The sequence below is a fragment of the Eubalaena glacialis genome, chromosome 15, assembly GCF_028564815.1.
Source record: "Eubalaena glacialis isolate mEubGla1 chromosome 15, mEubGla1.1.hap2.+ XY, whole genome shotgun sequence".
Classification (NCBI taxonomy): Eukaryota; Metazoa; Chordata; class Mammalia; order Artiodactyla; family Balaenidae; genus Eubalaena; species Eubalaena glacialis.
In genome coordinates this window covers 68,676,601-68,695,599 of record NC_083730.1, presented here as the reverse complement: position 1 = coordinate 68,695,599, position 18,999 = coordinate 68,676,601, and the positions used below count along the sequence as shown (strand labels likewise).

The window sequence follows — 18,999 nt, the reverse complement described above, 5'->3', positions numbered from 1 at the left end:
TAATGGGCTTAATCACTCAACTATTTTTATCCACTATTCCTACTTTTATTGGACAACCCCATTCCAGCTTAAGGGTAAGAGAACTAAACTTAGCCCTATTCATAAACTGGACAGATTCCATGTGTTTGGCCCTTTTCAGTTAAAACTATGGGTCCAATACAGATCAAACTATGGATGTCAGGGATTTTTTTCCTTGGGAACCTTAACTTGCTTCACTGCTGTGACTGAGAGAGATATGGCTAGTTCATTCTGACTAAAGACCAGCCAGATGGGAGAGGTGAGAGAACAAATCAAATTCCCCTTTTGATCACTCAAAAGGAGGTCCCCTGGCACCAGGTCCCATTCTATTAATTATCTCTGCTTCCCCATCTGAAGCCAATGATACACAGTACCTGCTTGATGCCTGCAGGGGCCCCTCACCAAACATAGGCATTTTATTTTAATGGTTTGGCTTCCTTGGATGTCCTTGGCCTAGGTAAAGACAGTCTGAGACAGTGTTCCTTCTGCCTTGGCTCCAAGCCTGGAGTGAATGTGTGCCCCTTCCTCAACTGGGACAAGGAGCCACTGCTCTCCACTTACTGAATTCCCTGTTTCTGGTCCCCATTCACACCATAGGGTCTCCATCAACTTCTCCACACCAAGGCTTTCAGAGTCAGGTTATTTTAGATCAGCACAACAGAGGCACTTCTGAGAGTTCAGCAGCAAACGGGACCACGCCATAACAAAGCCATTTCTATAGTTAGCCTAACTATAGCCTAACTATAGGCTATAGTTAATATTGAAATCTTCAAGGCATGGAAAAAGTTGAAAATAAAATTAAGTTGTTAAAAAATTCTACAGATTATATGTATAGCAGAGCTTTCAAACTTACAAATAACACAAAATACCAAAATAATAAATAGGTTTTCACTTTTCTCTTTCTCTCTTCCCCCCCCCCCATTCACACACACACACACACCTTTTATGTGTTAAGCCAGATAGTTATATGAAAATCAGGTAATATGTTTTAAAATAATATCTCAAAATTCAGATCAAACAATATTGTACTTCATGAATTTTTAGAAAAACCTCATAAATGATCCATTGGTTTCACTATAATTGATGCTATTGAATAATGTTATGATTTGGATTTTTTGTTTTTAGTGGGGTTTTTAACTTTGATTGAAGTATTTGCTTCAGATTTACTGAAAGTAGAATTAATGGGGTTTTTTTGAAATTCTACTTTTAGACCTGGGGGGTGAAGGTTCAGAATCAGATGTGTTCACAGTAATGGATGCTAATTCCACTGATCCTGGTTCAAGAGGTCCCAGTGACACTTGTATAACAACTTTTGTTTCAGGAGGCAATCCTTCTAGTTGCTTAGGCTTCTTAAACATTTGATGACACTGGGTCTTGTGCTCCATTTTCTCCTTGAAAGTTAAAAACTGTAGCCGGCATTTGGAACACTGGTGAACACTCTTTTCCCAGTGTCCTCTATAATGACACATGTATGGTGTTGCAGTTTTGAAAATTTTGAGACAAAATGGGCAAAGCAAATTCTTAGTGTTTTCGTGGTATGTTCTGAAATGTGTTTCTACATCAGCAAAGGCTGACGATCTGTAATTGCAGACCTGGCACACATAGGGCATTTCGCCAGGCTTATGATTGTCCTTCATGTGCTGTAAGAGAATCTGATCTGTTTCAAAAGACAACTCACAGATTTTACAGACTGCAGAGGGCTCCTGGAAAGTATGGACACTTTCAATGTGACATTGCAGCTGGAAGGGAGTGGGAAACTGGCGGTGGCAGTGCTGGCAGGTAGTATGGTTTTTCCAGCTGTCACCCCTCTGCTTTTCAAGTTCCAAATGGTGCTTCATGTGATTCATAAACTTGACATTTTTTAGAACTTTCAAGCAGCTGAGGCATTTAAAGGCTGTGTGAGTCTTCTGTTCTGGCTGCCCATCTCCTGTATGCTGTCCATAGTAAAAGTCACGAAGTAACACGATCAGATTTCCTTTCGTGGGATCAACAGTCTTGTTTTGACTTGCTAGACTTGAAAAGTCTGTTTTTGCCAGTCCATTTTCCCCAAAAGGACTTATAGGCTTGCAATGAACACTGTCCTTTGGAAAAGCTGTTGGACAAGGTTCTCCATTCTGAACATGGCTTAATGAGGTATGAACACTGTCTGAGGGTGTGCTTTGCTGAGCTGTCATTGTATGAAAGATACCTGAAGGGGCCAGAGCTAAAGAGTGTCCCCCTATGATTCCATTATTGAGTTTAGGCCTTTTGGGATTTGTGCTATTTGTTTCAGAAGTGGAAAGTCGCTTTGTTACATGAGGACTTTTATTCATACCTCCTGTAGAAAGTGCTGCTCCTACTGGATGCTGCAATGAACTTGTGAAGGTAATCAAAGGAGGAGAACATAACTCTGAAGAGCTAATAGGCACGACTTGTGGTGAATTATTTTTATAATCAGGTTTAGACAAAGGCTCAATAATAATAGGACTATCTGTTGATCTTGATTCAGAGTCAGAAACTGGTAAGACAGTCATTGCTTCTGATGTAGGCATCACATTACTTACAGGCTGCAATTTGTGAGCATTATCTTTTCTGAAGTGACCAGACTGTTTTCTCCTTGAACACGAACCTGGGGTAACTCTGTTCAATATGTTTGAAACAACTGGTTTTGAATTTGAGGTCATCCCAACAAAGATCAGCTCAGCATCTTCATTTACATGTTCCACCCCAACAAAGATCAGTTCATCATCTTCATCGTCTACTTGTTTGGTTTCTTCTATGCTTTTCTGTGGTTCTGGCTCTTGTTCTTCACATAACATACATGGTGGTTCCATTTTCTAAATTTTTTTATTCTTGAAGGGTGTGGCCACAGGTCCCAGTGCTTCCTTTATATAAACTGCCACCTAAGTATAAACATACTACACATCAGTTAAGTACAGAAAAATACGTTATTTAATTCTCTCCAAAACTCTAGGGTATTTATAAACATCCTTACTTTACAGATAAGGACACTGAGAGTCAAAGAGGATAAATGACAGCTTAAAAACCTATGATTACAAGTCTATAAAACTCTAGAATCATAGCTTTGCCCTATGCTGATTTTGATCTCTTCTATTAAAAAAAGAAAAAAAACCCAAAACTCCAACAACTAATCACTAGGTGAAATCACGTGTAAAGGATGAGTATTTTTACAAAAGCGCCATTGTGCAGTGTTTAGAAACATGGGGTCTGGAGTCAAAGAAGATTAAGCTGGAATTCTAACCAGCTACATCTGTTTTGGAAAATTTATAACTTTTAAATGTGTTTCTGTATCTTAAAGGCAAAAATCTTTATTTCTTAGACTTAAAGTAACAGCTCTTTTTAAAAAGCATCGGGACTTCCCTGGTGGCACAGTGGTTAAGAATCCGCTTGCCAACGCAGGGGACACGGGTTCAAGCCCTGGTCCGCAAAGATCCCACATGCCGCGGAGCAACTAAGCCCGCAAGCCACAACTACCGAGCCCACGTGTCACAACTATTGAAGCCCGTGTGCCTAGAGCCCATGCTCCGCAACAAGCTAAGTTACCCCATTGAGAAGCCTGCGCACCGCAACAAAGAGGAGCCCCCCCTCGACGCAACTAGAGAAAGCCGCGCAACAACAAAGACCCAACGTAGCCAAAAATAAATAAATAAATAAATTTATTTTAAAAAAAGAAAAAAAGAAAAAGCATCAAATATTCAATGGCATCTTGTTTTGTAGTAGAATTGGAAGAAAATTTATATTAAATGCACATATCTAAATTGATTCACACATACTGATTTCATATATGTTAATATAGAAAAGAAGTGTCAACTTCAAAGAATAGAGTAAGAGTATCTACATATGGTCAACAAATAGCATAATTCAATGTCAAGCGCTTAGCACAGGCTAGCAAATTGGGAATGAACTCTCTTGATAATCTCACCCCAACTCAACACTGATGTCTCCTAAATTTCTCCCTCTAATCCTGACTTCCCCACTAAACTTAAATCCAACAGTGCTTTGTCCCTCACTCCACCTGTCTCTTCACATAGTAGGTAAAGTAATGCTGTTCAAACAAATTAGACTGCATCACTGCTCAGCTCAAAACATTCCAATGCCTTTCTGGTTCACTCAGTAAAAGGCCAAGTCCTTCCAATGCCTATAAGACCACACTTCCAACCCTACATACTGTCCCCTGCAATTATCTCATACTCCTCTCCCCCATCCACTTCACTCTAACCACACTAACCTCCTTGCTATTTCTTGAACAAACTAAACACTTTACCTTACTTAGAGTCCTTATATTTGTTGTCCCTCTAATATGAATGCTCATCATCCAGATACCTACATGGCTGGCCCCTCACCACCTTCAGGGCTCTGTTCCAAGCCTTCTTCTCAGAGAGGTTCTCAAATACTCCAACCAACCTCTAATTCACATTCCCAATTTCTCTTCCCTTCTCTTCCACCTATATGCCTTTATCACCACCTCATATATTATAAACATTATTTATCTTGATTATTTTCTATTGTCTATCCAGTAAAATGTAAACTCCAAAGGGCAGGAATTGCCTTTTGTTGACTGCTGGATCACCAGCACAAAGAACATTGCCTAGCATAGCATGGGAGCTCAACAAATACAGAATTTGTTAAATGAATTAATAAATAGTAACTCTCATCAATATGAACCTTTATTTGTAGAGCAGAGTGTGCTCCATTAATTCCATGTTTTCTATCAATTTACTCTGAGAACCTTGTCCGCATCAGAAATTCACATGTTGAAGCCCTAACCCCCAATGTGATGGTATTTGAAGATGGGGTCTTTGGGGGATAATTAGGTTTAGATAAGGTCATGAGGGCCCTCATGATTGGATTAGTGCCAAGAAGAGACATCACAGAGCTTGCTTCCTCTCTATCTCCCCCAACACCCCCCCAAATGTGAAGATACAGGAAGAAGGTGAAAGAGAGCCCTCAGTGGGGAACCAAATCATCCAGCACCTTGATCTTGGACTTTCCAGCCTTCAAAACTGTGGGAATAAATTCTGTTGTTTTTAAAAAATAAAAATAAACTGGGTTCCAATAACATTGCTGAACTTTCACCTAACTGATCTTAGTAGAATTTTTAGCTGTTGACCATACTGATTAACTTTTCATCCAACCAATCATCCGAGATGAAAAGTTAATTAAGAGTGGAGAAAGAATGATACATAAAACAAATAAGTTAATGAATGCATTCATTTAGGACAAGAGTAACAACAAACCATGGGAATTTTCTTATCACTTCTCCTCTAGTGTCCTTATTTTCTACAATTACCAGAATCTTGAGAATTCGGGGTAGGGAGGTTGGACATGCCAAGACCTGCTAGATCTAAGGGATGAGTCCTCAAAAATCACTTCATTTCCCCCACCAAGAAAGTTGCCAAGGGCTGTGGAAGGAGCCAATGAGAGGTTTCACTCCAAAAATAGCTGAGAGAACAGTGGGTGATGACCCACCTCCCAGGTTATTCCTCTGCATTTCAACAACGGCCCTTTAAATGGGTTTTGTTATAGCCACACACCAGATTTTTTCAGGCATCAGTCCCTCTTAAGTAACTTCCTGAGATTACGCCACTAGGACTCCTCTGGTACCTACCCTCACCATCTTCCCTTGCCCCTGACTCTTTTGACCCATTACTGCTCCTCCAGATTCTTGTCCCAACCCCGTCACTCTCTCCCCACCACAGCACTCAAGTCCCTTCTCCACCACTCCTTCTTCCCTCTACTCCATTAACCCCACACAGTTGCGGCCTTAGAATTCAACATCCATTAAACACAGACCCTTGGGGGAAACGGGAGTTTCACGGGATCCTTAAAACCGCCATAAACATTTGGATTCTATCCTAGGGCAACTGAGCAAAACAAAAGTAATTTTTTCATAAATATTTTTTAACAAATATTTTTTCACAAATAAGCTCAGGATGATAAAGGAACGCAAAAATAGAGTCTAATCTAGCCTGGGAGTCTAGGAGGAGAACAACTATTAAGCCAAGGTTGTTCATTGTCAAAAAACATGACTACTTCTATAGAATGGACTGAGAGAAAAAGTAAGGATTTACAGACCCTCACCACCATTTCCACTCTTCTTTTTTTATTTTATTTTTGAGGTCGCCCTGACGTAAACCCCCTTCCTTCGCCTGAGGGCTTCTCTCTTTTAAAAAATTTATTTATTTATGGCTGTGTTGGGTCTTCATTGCTGCACACAGGCTTTCTCTAGTTGCCGCGAGCAGGGGCTACTCTTCCTTGCGGTGCACGTGCTTTTCATTGCGGTGCCTTCTCTTGTTGCGGAGCATGGGCTCTAGGCGCGCGGGCTTCAGTAGTTGTGGCACGCGGGCTCAGTAGTTGTGGCTCACGGGCTCTAGAGCGCAGGCTCAGTAGTTGTGGCGCACGGGCTTAGCTGCTCCGCGGCATGTGGGATCTTCCCGAACCAGGGTTCGAACCCATGTCCCCTGCATTGGCAGGTGGATTCTTAACCATTGTGCCACCAGGAAAGTCCCACCATTTCCACTATTGCTACCTCTCTGACCTCTCCTCTCTCTACTCTAACATTCATTCACTCCAATCCAGCTACAGTGGCTTCCTTGCTGCTCCCTTCAAAGTCTCCACCTGAAATTCTTGTCTTCCAGATATCCCCATGGCTAACACTTCTATCTCCTTCAAGTCCATGTCCAAACCTACCTATTCCAAGAGACTTACTCTGACCACCTTATCTAAAATCACAACACTCCTACCTACCCAACATTCAATCCTATGACCCTACTCTATTATATTTTTCCTAGTTTCATAACATCACCTTTTATTTCACAAGAGAATGTACATATTTATTATATTGACTATCTTTCTTCCTCCACTGAACTGTTAGTTCCTTCCACAGGAGAAATTGTTTTGTTTTTTAGTTTGTTTTTGTCTGTTTTGTTCACTGATTTCTCCCAAGGGCCAAGAGCAGTCCTGGCATACAATAAGCACTCAAATATTCATTAAAAGAAAATAATTATCTAGAAGGGGATAAAAATAATTCAACAGAAGAAGGCAGGGTGAGGGAAAAGGTAGGAAATGTTCAAACTTGGGATATAACCAATTTTCTTCAAGTCTGGGAGCCACTGAGGTGTACTGTTATACCAAATGTGAGAGTCCTGCAATCCTGGGATTCAGGAGGATGACTATGGCCAGATCTCATTATGGGGACCAACAGTTTGGGGAAGGCTTTTCTTAGAACAGTATGGTTAGAGTACTACAGTTCACCCAGGCAGGCAGGAGAGAAATTCAGCCACTTTCGCTTTTCCTTCCTTTCCTCCCAAGAGCAGCATCTTAGAAGAATCCACAAAGGAGATATGAGCAAGGTAGGAGTTCAACCTAAAAGTGGCCTGTTAGTTCTGAGGCAATTCCTTTCACTAAGACTAAGAATTTGGAGAGGGTTTGGAAGTATCAGGTGAGTGGAGAATGATTTAAAGAGAGGGGTTGTGGAGGACCACAAAAAAGACACCTTAAAAAAAAAATGACAATGTCAATTTGTTAAATGTTATGGTGATGTCAGAGGGAATGATGGAATAAGGAAACTACATAAAAGCAAAGAAAACACCAGCAAAAACTGTCAAAATCAAGCTTTCTAGATCCTGGAAATTAACCAAAGGCTTGCAAAAATCAGGATTTTTGTGGAAAACAGTTTGGTAAGTCCTCAAAAAGTTAAACACAGAATTATCATATGACCCCACAAGTCCATTTCTAGATATATACCCAAAAGAATTGAAAACGGGTACTCAAACAAGTATATCTAATGTACGTGCAAGTTTATAGCAGCACTATTCACAATAACCTCAAGGTGGAAATAACACAAATGCTCATCAATGGATGAATGATAAACCATGTTCTATACATACAACAGACTATTATTCAACCATAAAAAGAATGAAGGCACCCCCATGTTCACTGAAGCACTGCAGGATTATTTACAACAGCCAAGATATAGAAACAACCTAAGTGACCATTGACGGATGAATGGGTAAAGAAAATGCAGCATATATATACAATGGAATATTATTCAGCCAGAAAAAAGAATGATATCTTTCCATTTGCAACAACATGAATGGACCCTGAGGGCATTACACTAAATGAAATCAGTCAGACAAAGAGAGACAAATACTGTATGATCTCATATATGGAACCTAAGCAAAAACAAACAAACAAAAAACAAGCTCATACAACAGACTGGTGGTTGCCAAAGGCAGGGGGTTGGGGAAGTGGGCAAAACTGGTGAAGGGGGTCAAAAGGTACAAACTTCCAGTTATATTGGGGATGTAATGTACAACATGGTGACTATAGTTAATAATACTGTATTGAATATTTGAGAGTCATCAAGAGAGTATATCTTAAAAGTTCTCATCACACACACACACAAAATTTTAACTATGTATGGTGATAGATGTTAACTATACTCATTGTAGGGATTTCACAATATAAACAAATATTAAATCATTGTGTGGTACACCTGAAACTAGTATAATGTTATATGTCAATTATACCTCAATAAAAATATTTTAATTTAATTTTAAGTAAAAAAAAAAGAAATATTAATACATGCTACAACCTGGATAAACCCTGAAAACAAGCAAAATGAAAGAAGAAAGACATAAAAGGTCACATATTGTATGATTTCATCTATAGGAAATATCCAGAATAGATAAATCCATAGAATCTAAACACAGACTGGTGGTTGCCAGCGTATGGGGGAGGGGAAATGGAGAGAAATTGCTTACTGGATAAAGAGTTTTACCTTGAAATGATGGAGATGTTTTGGAACTAGACAGAGGCAGCAGATGTCCAACATCATGAATACTCTAAATACCACTGAATTGTTCACTTCAAAATCACTGATCTTATGTAAATTTCACCTCAATATATTATTTTTTAAAATAAAGAGGGGATATTACTACCAACCACACAGAAATTTAATCAAAAAACAAGGGAATACTATGAACAATTCTATTCCAACAAATTAGATGACCTAGATGAAATGGACAAATTCTAGAAAGACAAAAACTACCACACTGACTCAGTAAAAAAAAAAAAATCAATATGAATAGATCTAAAACAAGCAAACACATTGAATTAGTAATCAGAAAATTTTCCAAAAGAGAAACCTAAGATCAGATGACTACCCTGGTTAATTCTATCAAAGTGATTACAGAAAAATTAACACCAGTCCTTTATCAACTCTTTCAGAAACTAAAAGAGGAGAGAAAACTTTCCAGCTCATTCTGTGAGGCCAGTATTACTCTGATACCAAAATCAGACAAAGACATCACACACACACACACACACACACACGACCAATATCCCTTATGAATATAGAAGAGTCCTCAACAAAATACTAGCAAACAAAATCTAACCACACATAAAAAAGATTATATACCATGACCACATGGGATTTATGGAGGTATGCAAAGTTGGTTTATTATAGGAAAATCAATCAACATTATACCATTTTAATAGAATAAAGGACAAAAAAAGACACCTGCCTACAGAAAAAGCATTTGACTAAATCTAGCACCTTTTCATGATGAAAAACAAACAAACAAACAAAAAACCCTCAACAATTAGGAACAGAAGGGAACTTTCTCAATCAAAGGGTACCTGTAAAACACCCACAGCTAGCATCATACTTAGTCGTGAAAGACTGAAAGCTTTCCCTCTAAGATTGGGAACAAGACAAGGATGTCTACTACCGCACTTTGACTCAATATTATACTGGAAGTTCTATAACCAGGACAATCAGGCAAGAAAAAGGAGTTAAAAAAAAAAAAAAAAAAGGGCTTCCCTGGCGGCACAGTGGTTGAGAATCTGCCTGCCAATGCAGGGGACACAGGTTCGAGCCCTGGTCTGGGAAGATCCCACATGACGCGGAGCAACTAGGCCCGTGAGCCACAATTACTGAGCCTGCGTGTCTGGAGCCTGTGCTCCGCAACAAGAGAGGCCGCGATAATGAGAGGCCCATGCGCCGTGATAAAGAGTGGCCCCCACTTGCCGCAACTAAAGAAAGCCCTCGCACAGAAACGAAGACCCAACACAGCCATAAATAAATAAACCCAAAGTTTAAAAAAAAAAAGATGTAACACTCAAGATTTCAGCTTTAAAAAAAAAAAAAGTAGCAGCATTCAGAATGGAAAAGGAAAAAGTAAAACTATATTGGAGATGACATGATTTTGTATATACAAAATCCCGAGGAATCCACAAAACAAGTATTAGAATTAAAAGGTTGCAGAATACAAGATCAATATAAAAAAATCAATTATGTTTCTATACAGTAGCAATAAATGTTCTGAAAATGAAAGTAAATAAACACTTCCATTTACACTGTTACAAAGAATACTTATCAGAAAGAGAAAGACAAATATCATTATGATATCACTTATATGTGGAATCTAAAATAAGACACAATTGAACTTACCTATGAAACAGAAACAGACTCACAGACACAGAGAACAGACTTGTGGTTGCCAAGGATTGTGGGGAGGGATGGATTGGGAGTTTGGGATTAGCAGATGCAAACTATCACATATAGAACGGATAAACAACAAGATCCTACTGTATAGCACAGGGAACTATATTCAATATCTTGTGATAAACCATAATGGAAAAGAATATGAAAAAGAATGTATATGTACAACTGAATCACTCTGCTGTACAGCAGAAATTAACACAACACTGTAGATCAACTATACTTCAATAAAATAAATTTTTGAAAAAAGAATAGTTAGGAATAAATTTAATAGAAATGCAGCGCTTTTTTATTCTGAAAACACTGAATTATACTAAATACATTGTTGAAGCAATTAAAGACCTAAATAAATGTAAAGACATCCCACATTCATGGATCAGAAGATTTAATATTGTTAAAATGGCAAGACTCCCACAACTGATCTATCAAAATCTTGGCTAGCCTCCTCACAGAATTGAAACTCACATGGAAATTCAAGGAACTCAGAATAACCAAAACAATCTTGAAAAAGAAAAAACTGAAAGATTCAGACTTTCTGATTTCAAAACTTACTACAAAGCTATAGTAATCAAGAAATGTGGCACTGGCATAAGGATAGAAACAGATCAACACAATAGATCAATGGAATAGAATTCAGAGTCCAGAAAAAAACCCATGCATTAATGGTGAGCTGATTTTCAGCAAGATTACCAAAATAATCAGTGGGGAACAGATAAATCTTTTCAACAAATGTTGATGGAACAACTGGACATCCATATGTGAAAGAATGAATGAAGTTGGGCCCCTGCTCACACCATATATATAAAAAGTAACTCAAAATGGATTGTGAAACTAAAAGTAGAGCTAAAACTAAAAAAACTCTTTAAAGAAAATTGGAGTAAATGGTTTCTTAGAGAAGACACCAAAAGAATAAATGACAAAGGAAAAAATAACAGGACTTCATCAAATTGACAACTTTTGGACTTCAAAGGACACCATCATGAAAGTAAAAAGATAACCCACAGAATGGGAGAAAAATATCTGTAAATCATATATGTGACTAGGAACACATATATATGTGATACATATACATTGATATGTTATAAGGGACACATATAGATACTAACATATGTGATAAAAGAATATATAAAGATCTTTTATAACAGAAGAATAAAAAAACAACTCAATTAAAAAATTGGCAGAGGACCTGAATAGATATTTCTCCAAAGATGATATAAAATGGCTAGCAAGTATATGAAAAGATGCTCAACATACTAATCATCAGAGAAATGTGAATGTAAACCACAGTAACACCCATCAGGATGGCTACTATAAGGAAGGAAGGAAGGAAGGAAGGAAGGAAGGGAGGGAGGGAGGGAGGGAAGGAAGGCAGGAGAAAGGAAGGGGAGGGAAGGGAAACTGTTGGCAAGCATGTACAGAAACTGTATCCTTGTGTGCTATGGATGGATTGTAAATAGTGCAAATGCTGTGGAAAACAGTATAAAGGCTCCTCAAAAAGTTAAAAATAGAACTACCATATGATCCAGCAATTCCACTTTTGGATATCGATCCAAAAGAAATGAAAGCGGGGTCTCTAAGAGATATTTGCACATCCATGCTCACAGCAGCACTATTCACAATAACTAAGAGGTGGAAGCAACCTAAATGTCCATCAACTGATGAATGAATTTTTAAAATGTGATATATACATACAATGGAACATTATTTAGCCATAAAAAAGAAACTCTGCCACATGCTACAATATGCATGATCCTTGAAGACATCATACATCATGCTAAATGAAATAAGCCAGTCATAAAAACAAATACTGTATGCTTCCACTTATGTGAAGTATCCAAAGTAGTCAAAGCAATAGAAAAGAAACAGAAAGTAGAATGGTGGATACTATGGTCTAGCAGGAGAGGGAAAAGTTTGTTGTTTAATGGGATGGGTAGTTTCAATTTTGCAAGATGAAAAGGTCTAGAGATCTGTTTCAAAACAATGTAAATGGGGAATTCCCTGGCGGTCCAGTTGTTAGGCGCTTTCACTGCAGGGAGCCTGGGTTCGATCCCTGGTTGGGAACTATCCTGCAAGCCGTGCAGCGTGGCAAAAACAAGAAAACAAAAAAGAAAAAAACAACGTGGATATACTTAACACTTAAAAATGGTTAAGATGGGGCTTCCCTGGTGGCGCAGTGGTTAAGAATCTGCCTGCCAATGCAGAAAACACGGGTTCGAGCCCTGATCCGGGAAGATCCCACATGCCGTGGAGCAACTAAGCCCGTGTGCCACAATTACTGAGCCTGCGCTGTGGAGCCCATGAGCCACAACTACTGAAGCCCGCGTGCCTAGAGCCTGTGCTCCGCAACAAGAGAAGCCACCGCAATGAGAAGCCCACACACCACAACAAAGAGTAGCCTCATTCGCCACAACTAGAGAAAGCACGTGCCCAGCAACAAAGACCCAAGGCAGCCAAAAATTAAATAAAATAAATAAATTTTTTTAAAATGGTTAAGATGGTAAAATTTGTTATATGTTTTTTACAACAATAAAAAAAATTTTTTTAAACAGGCAAAGGATTCGAAGAGACATTTCACCAAAGAAGATGCTATACAAATGGCCAATAAGCACAGGAAATACTGCTTAACATGATTAGGAAAATGTAAATCAATAACAATGAGATACTCCTTCACACCCACTAGGTTGGCTATAATCAAAAAGAGAAACAATAACAAGTGCTGCAGAGGATGTGGAGAAATTGGAATCCTCATATATTGCTGGTGCAATTGCTACAAAGTGGTACAACCACTTTGGAAAACAGTTTGGCAATACCTCAAAAATTAAATATAGAGTTACCATATGATCCAGCAACTTCACTCTTAGGTATATACCCATAAAAATTGAAAACATTAAGTCCACGCAAAAACAATGTTAACAGTAGCATTCCTCACAATAGCCACAAAGAGCACACAATCCAAATGTCCATTAACTGATAAATGGATAAACAAAACTGTGGTATATGCTTACAATGGAATACTATTCAGCCATAAAAACAAACAAAGCACTGTTGTATATCTATGACATGGATGAACCTGAAAACATGCTAACTGAATAAAGCCAGACACCAAAGGTCACATATTGTATGTGAGAGAATTGTATGTAGAGGAGAATCAGGAAAGAGAAGCATCCTGTAATCTAAATGAAAAATTATTTTCAGGGAGGAGGAAATGAACTACTTTGATAAATGCTGCCAATAAATCAAATAAAATAAAAACTAAAAATTGACCATTGAGTTAAACATTGTGGAATTCATTAGTGACCTTGACAAGAGTGGATTTAAAGGAAAACGAGAGACTTGGAGATAACAAATATGGCCAACTCTGTAGAAGTTTTCCTATAACTAGCAAATACGAAATAAAACAAGCAGAAGGGGGATGTGCCATCAAAAGATGGATTTTTTAATGCGAGATGACATTATAATCAGCCTGTTTGCTGACGGGAACCATCCAGAGAAACAGAAAACTTAATCCGAAGAAGAGACTTGCTAGAATATCCTTGAACAAACAAGAATTGATTGGATCTAGTACACAAGAAGTGTACACAAGCCAAATAATTCACTCACAGTAACAGACCTGAGACCATATGAAGAAAGGCTGGCATGGTGGATTAATGGGTATGGTAGCCAGCCTCCAAGATGGCCCCAAATGAATCCCGCCTCCTGGTATTCTCAATCCTGTGTAGCTCTCCCTCACACTATCACAGGGTTGACCTGTGAGACTAAGCAAAGACAGAAGTGAAGGTGTGTAACTTCTGAAAAAGACTCTGCACTTCATCTTGGGTGCAAATTCTTTCCCGAATCACTCGCTCTGGGGGAAGCCAGCAGCCATGACATGAGCAGCCCCATGGAGAGGCCCAGAGAGTGAGGAACTGAGGCCCCTTGCTAACAGCCAAGTGACTGAAGTTAGATTCAACAAAAGTCAAGGAGAGACCCTGAGGCAAAACCACCCAGCTAAGCCACTCCTGGATTCTAGACCGTGAGATAATATGTTTTTTCAGGCTATTAAGTTGTGAGATAATGTGTACAACACAGACATTTCAAGTTACCATATCATTCATATGTCGTACTTGCAACTCTGAACTGTCATACACAGAATAGCTCTCCTATAAATACAGCAAAATTTAAAAAACAAGCAAACGAAAAAAACAAAACGGGAGTTCCCTGGCAGTCCAGTGGTTAGGACTTAGCACTCTGACTGCTGGCGCCCCAGGTTCAATCCCTGGCTGGGGAACTAAAATCCCATAAGCCACGTGGCGCAGCCAAAACAAAACAAAACACGGCAAAATTGACATGCCATGAAGCTTGTATAGTCAAATCAAACTTGTATAGTCAAGCCAAGGACTCAAAGTTGTACCAGCGATAGATAAGTAACTATACAACGGAGCTGTATGCACAAGTTGCTGGGCATAAAGCTACCTATAGTCTTGTTTACTGGCATGAAGTGAACTCAGATACCCCGCCCATCCAGTCACATTCAATTACTTCATGAAATAAAACCCTTAAGGAAAAGGGTACAGAAATGAACAAACTAATCCCATGGAATCATGTTAAATCACAACACATTTACTCTGAATGAACCACTTTATTTATTTATTTATTTGGCCGTGCCACATGGCTGGTGGGATCCCAGTTCCTCGACCAGGGACTGAACCCGGGCTACTGCAGTGAAAGCCCAGAATCCTAACCCGGAGGCCACCAGGGGACTCCCATCACTTTATGATTTTAATACATTAGCTGAAACCTTAGGCCACGTGCATCAGCCCACGTTAGCCTCGCTGCATGGTAGAAGTCAGCTTAAAAATCCATGGTGCTCTTACTTTTTTCCCTTTCATAACAGCAGGTGAAAGCCGGCCCCCAGCCCCCTGCCCCTTTTTAAGGCCGCAACTTAAGAGGGCTCCAGAATGAGCTGAACCAGTGAGTGCCCTGAAGTCATCACACACATTCTGGGTCGGCTCCCACCCACGCAGGAGAACGTTCTCTGGGCAGCAACGTGTTAGCCCGGGAGAGAACAGGAAAAACGCTGAGGGTAAAAAAGATACCACTCTGGGGGCTTCTCTGGTGGCGCAGTGGTTAAGAATCCGCCTGCCAATGCAGGAGACACGGGTTCGAGCCCTGGTCCAGGAAGATCCCACATGCCACGGAGCAACTAAGCCCGTGCGCCACAGCTACTGAGTGTGCTCTAGAGCCTGAGAACCACAGCTACTGAGCCCGTGTGCTGCAACGACTGAAGCCCGTGCGCCCTAGAGCCCGTGCTCCACAACAAGAGAAGCCACCGTAATGAGAAGCCCGCGCACCACAACGAAAAGAAGCCCCCGCTCGCCACAACGAGAAAGCCCATGTGCAGCAACAAGACCCAACACAGCCATAAATAGATAGATCGATAGATAGATACCACTCCGGTCCTCATTAGAAAGACGTCTGTCACCTTACCTCAGGCGCGCACTGAAAACCTGGGGGCTTGAGATTTTCCAGGCAGGAGCAGGTCGCATCCTAGAGACCAGCAGAGAGAAGGGTCAGGGTGAGTCACGTGTTACGGGAACATTCTATCCCCCAGGCCCTCGCTGGTCCTGCCCTCAGCATGTTTACCAGGCGTCTCACACTCAACCAGAGAACAGAATCTCGAACAAGCCTCTTCCTCCAACCTCCCCTCTCTCAGTAAAAAACACCTCATCTGCCACCTGCCCAAACCAAAAGCCTGGACCTCGGGCGCCCAGGGGGGCTCCCACAGGGGGCGGGGGCGGGCCGAGGCCCAGTCAACAAGAAAATAGCCCAGGCGCAGCGGCAGGGGAGAAGCCACTAGATCGATTTGTTTTTTGTTTTTTTAGCTGCGCCCTCCTGACAGCGCCTGGGCCCACGGATCTCCAGAACCCCGCCGGGCCCGGGTCACAGAACTGCCCTGACACTGTTTTGTGTTGTAATGTATTAGGAGACCTCGGCGGGGCCGGAGGCCTGACAGGCCATTCCCCGGAGGCCGGCTCGGCCCACCCCTGCGGGAGGGAGGCTGACGGAGAGCGGCGCCCGCCCAGATTGGGGAAGGGAGAGGGTGAAAGGGATCTCAGGGCCTGGGCCTCACCCTCCCTCCTGAGGGCCCGCGGCCCCACACAGGCCGCCGGGGCCGTGCCAGGCCCGCCGCTCGTGAGGACCCGAGAAACCCTCCCCTCGGCCCTCAGGGACCGCTCCGGCCGCGCCACGGTCCCCGTCGGCGGCGGAGCCAGAACGGCCGGCAGCTCACCGGCCCTGAGGTGCTCCCCAGCCCTGAGGCGCTCCCGGGGCGAAGCCTGAGGCGACTACGCCTCCTCAGGCCCCCGGCGCCGCAGACGCCGCCACCGCCCGCGCCCCCGCTGGCGCGCCCGCTGTCACCTGTGATTGGCTGCCAGGTGCCGGCGCGAGGTCGGGCGCTGCGGTCTGATTGGCAGCGAGGCCGGGTGGGCGCATGCGCGCTCTCTAGCGCCCCCCCCCCCGGTGGCAACCGCTGGGGGCGGGGTCAGGCTGAACCTGTGTCTCCAAGGTCTTGGGCTGTCAAGACGCCAGAATTCGCCAGGGCTCAGGGTAAAGAGCGGGCTCCCAGTCCATCAGGGTAGTCCAGCTCTTGCAATCCTCAGGTGTGATCCCTCTCCCATAAAAGCACTATCTGCCCGCCCCTTGCTTAAGGAACTTGACCATGCAACTGGGTGTTGAAGCCCATCCTCTTGGACTTGAATTTGGGGCCAATCCAGTGCAGCCTGCCACCTGTTTTTGTACAGCCTGCAGCGAGCTAAAAAAAGAGCTTTACAATTTTAAAAAAATTGTTTTTATTTTAGAGCTTTGCATTTTTTAATGGCTGGGGAAAACCACAAAGAGAATATTATTTTGTGACAAGTGAAAATTATATGAAATTCAATTATCAGAGTCCTTAAAGTTGGAACAGGGACTTGCTTGTTCCTTTAGTTATCGTCTATGGCTGCAAAGTCAATTAATTGCCAGAGATCATATTCGCAAGCCTAAAGTATTTATTATTTGGTCCTTTACAGAATCTTTTTTAAGTGCCCTGTTCTGCTGGAATCTCCTAGTAATCGTTTGAAAAAAAAAAAAAGTTTTTGGTTTACTCTATAATGCTATTTTCTTCTCTATTATATTCATTTTTCCATTCTTTATTATTTCCTTCCTTCTTATCGCTATAGGTTTGTTCTGTTGCTCTTCTTTACAACTTTTTGAGATAAATGCCTAACTCATTTATTTGTAACTCTGATTTCTCTTGTATGTAATGCTATAAATTTACCTTAATTTACTAAAGTACCGATTTAACTGTGTCCCACAATTTTTGCTTAATAATATGTTCATTATCATTCACTTCCAAGTATATCCTAATTTCCATGTATATCCTAATATCCTAATACTCTCTTCTTAAAACAAGGGTTATGTATTATATACTAATATATTTATATTCTAAATCTACGGGATTTTAAAAGCTGTTTCTTTATCAATTTCTCATTTTGTTGCATTATGGTCAGATCACACAGTCTAAATATTATTGATCCTTTGATTTCCATTCAGTGAAGTATACCATAGTCAAAATGAAGAGGATGTAATGTAGAGAAAATATTTGCAATGTCTAAAATGTGTATATGTGAAATGACCTCCTTTAGGCCTCACAATTACTCCAATACCTTTCAGTAAGTTACCATCAACTAAGCTCCAGGCTTTATTCAAATTTCACTAGTTTTTCCACAAATGTCCTTTTTCTGTTCCAGATTCCCATATAGGATACCGAATCACATTTAATTATAAGACCTCCTTAGCTTACTCTGTTCTATGGCAGTTTCTTAAACGTTCCTTGCTTTTCATGACTTTTGACAATTTTCAGGAACCCTTAAGTGTCGGGTATTTTGCCAAATGACTCTCAGTTTGAGTTTGATGTGTTTCTCCCGGTTACACTGGGGTTTATAGGTTTTTAGAACTATACCGCAGAGGTGACGTATCCTTCTCATCACTTCCCATCAGGGATACATACTATCAATGTGACTTACCACTAGTTTCTCCACTGTAAAGTTACTTTTCTCCCCCAGCCATATTCTATTCTTTGGAAACAAGTCACTAAATCCAAACTACACTTAGGGAGGGGCAAGGAATCTCATTGAGGGGAAACATCTATGAGATACACAAATTATCGAGTACACAAATTAATTGGAACTCATTTGTAAGGAAGATCTGTTTCTTCTAGCTTTACCTTTTAATTTTAAATTAATCAAATTGAGTAAAATTAAGAATTTAATATCTCAGTCACACTAGCTACATTTCACCAGCTCCATAGTCACATGTGGCATATTGGACAGAGCAGATATAGAACATTTCCATCTGAAATTTCCAGTGGTTAGGACTCCACACTTCCACTGCAGGAAGTACGGATTCGATCCCTGGTCAGGGAGCTAAGATCCCGCTAGCCTCGCAGCATGGCCAAA

The 18,999-nt window shown here is 40.9% G+C and overlaps 1 protein-coding gene and 1 non-coding gene across 3 annotated transcripts; one reads left to right on the top strand and one right to left on the bottom strand.

Annotated features, from left to right (window-relative positions):
- Window positions 1–981: 981 nt before the first annotated feature.
- On the bottom strand, window positions 982–16,866 carry LOC133075871 (zinc finger protein 280B-like). Of its 2 annotated transcripts, none has more exons than XM_061170272.1 (3): window positions 16,794–16,866; window positions 15,992–16,051; window positions 982–2,900 (listed from the first exon to the last, which is right to left on the bottom strand). In XM_061170272.1, the coding sequence occupies exon 3, from the start codon at window positions 2,829–2,831 to the stop codon at window positions 1,197–1,199; it is 1,635 nt and encodes a 544-aa protein (XP_061026255.1). In that variant the 5' UTR covers window positions 2,832–2,900; window positions 15,992–16,051; window positions 16,794–16,866; the 3' UTR covers window positions 982–1,196. The 2 variants fall into 2 exon arrangements, with proteins under 2 accessions (XP_061026255.1, XP_061026256.1); XM_061170273.1 differs by having other exon boundaries at window positions 16,635–16,822.
- On the top strand, window positions 14,720–14,792 carry TRNAQ-CUG (transfer RNA glutamine (anticodon CUG)). The gene has a single exon. It is a non-coding gene; the product is annotated as a tRNA-Gln (tRNA).
- Window positions 16,867–18,999: the final 2,133 nt, after the last annotated feature.

Coding starts and splice junctions, on each gene's coding strand:
- LOC133075871 (XM_061170272.1), bottom strand. CDS start 2,831: ATGGAACCACCATGTATGTTATGTGAAGAACAAGAGCCAGAACCACAG.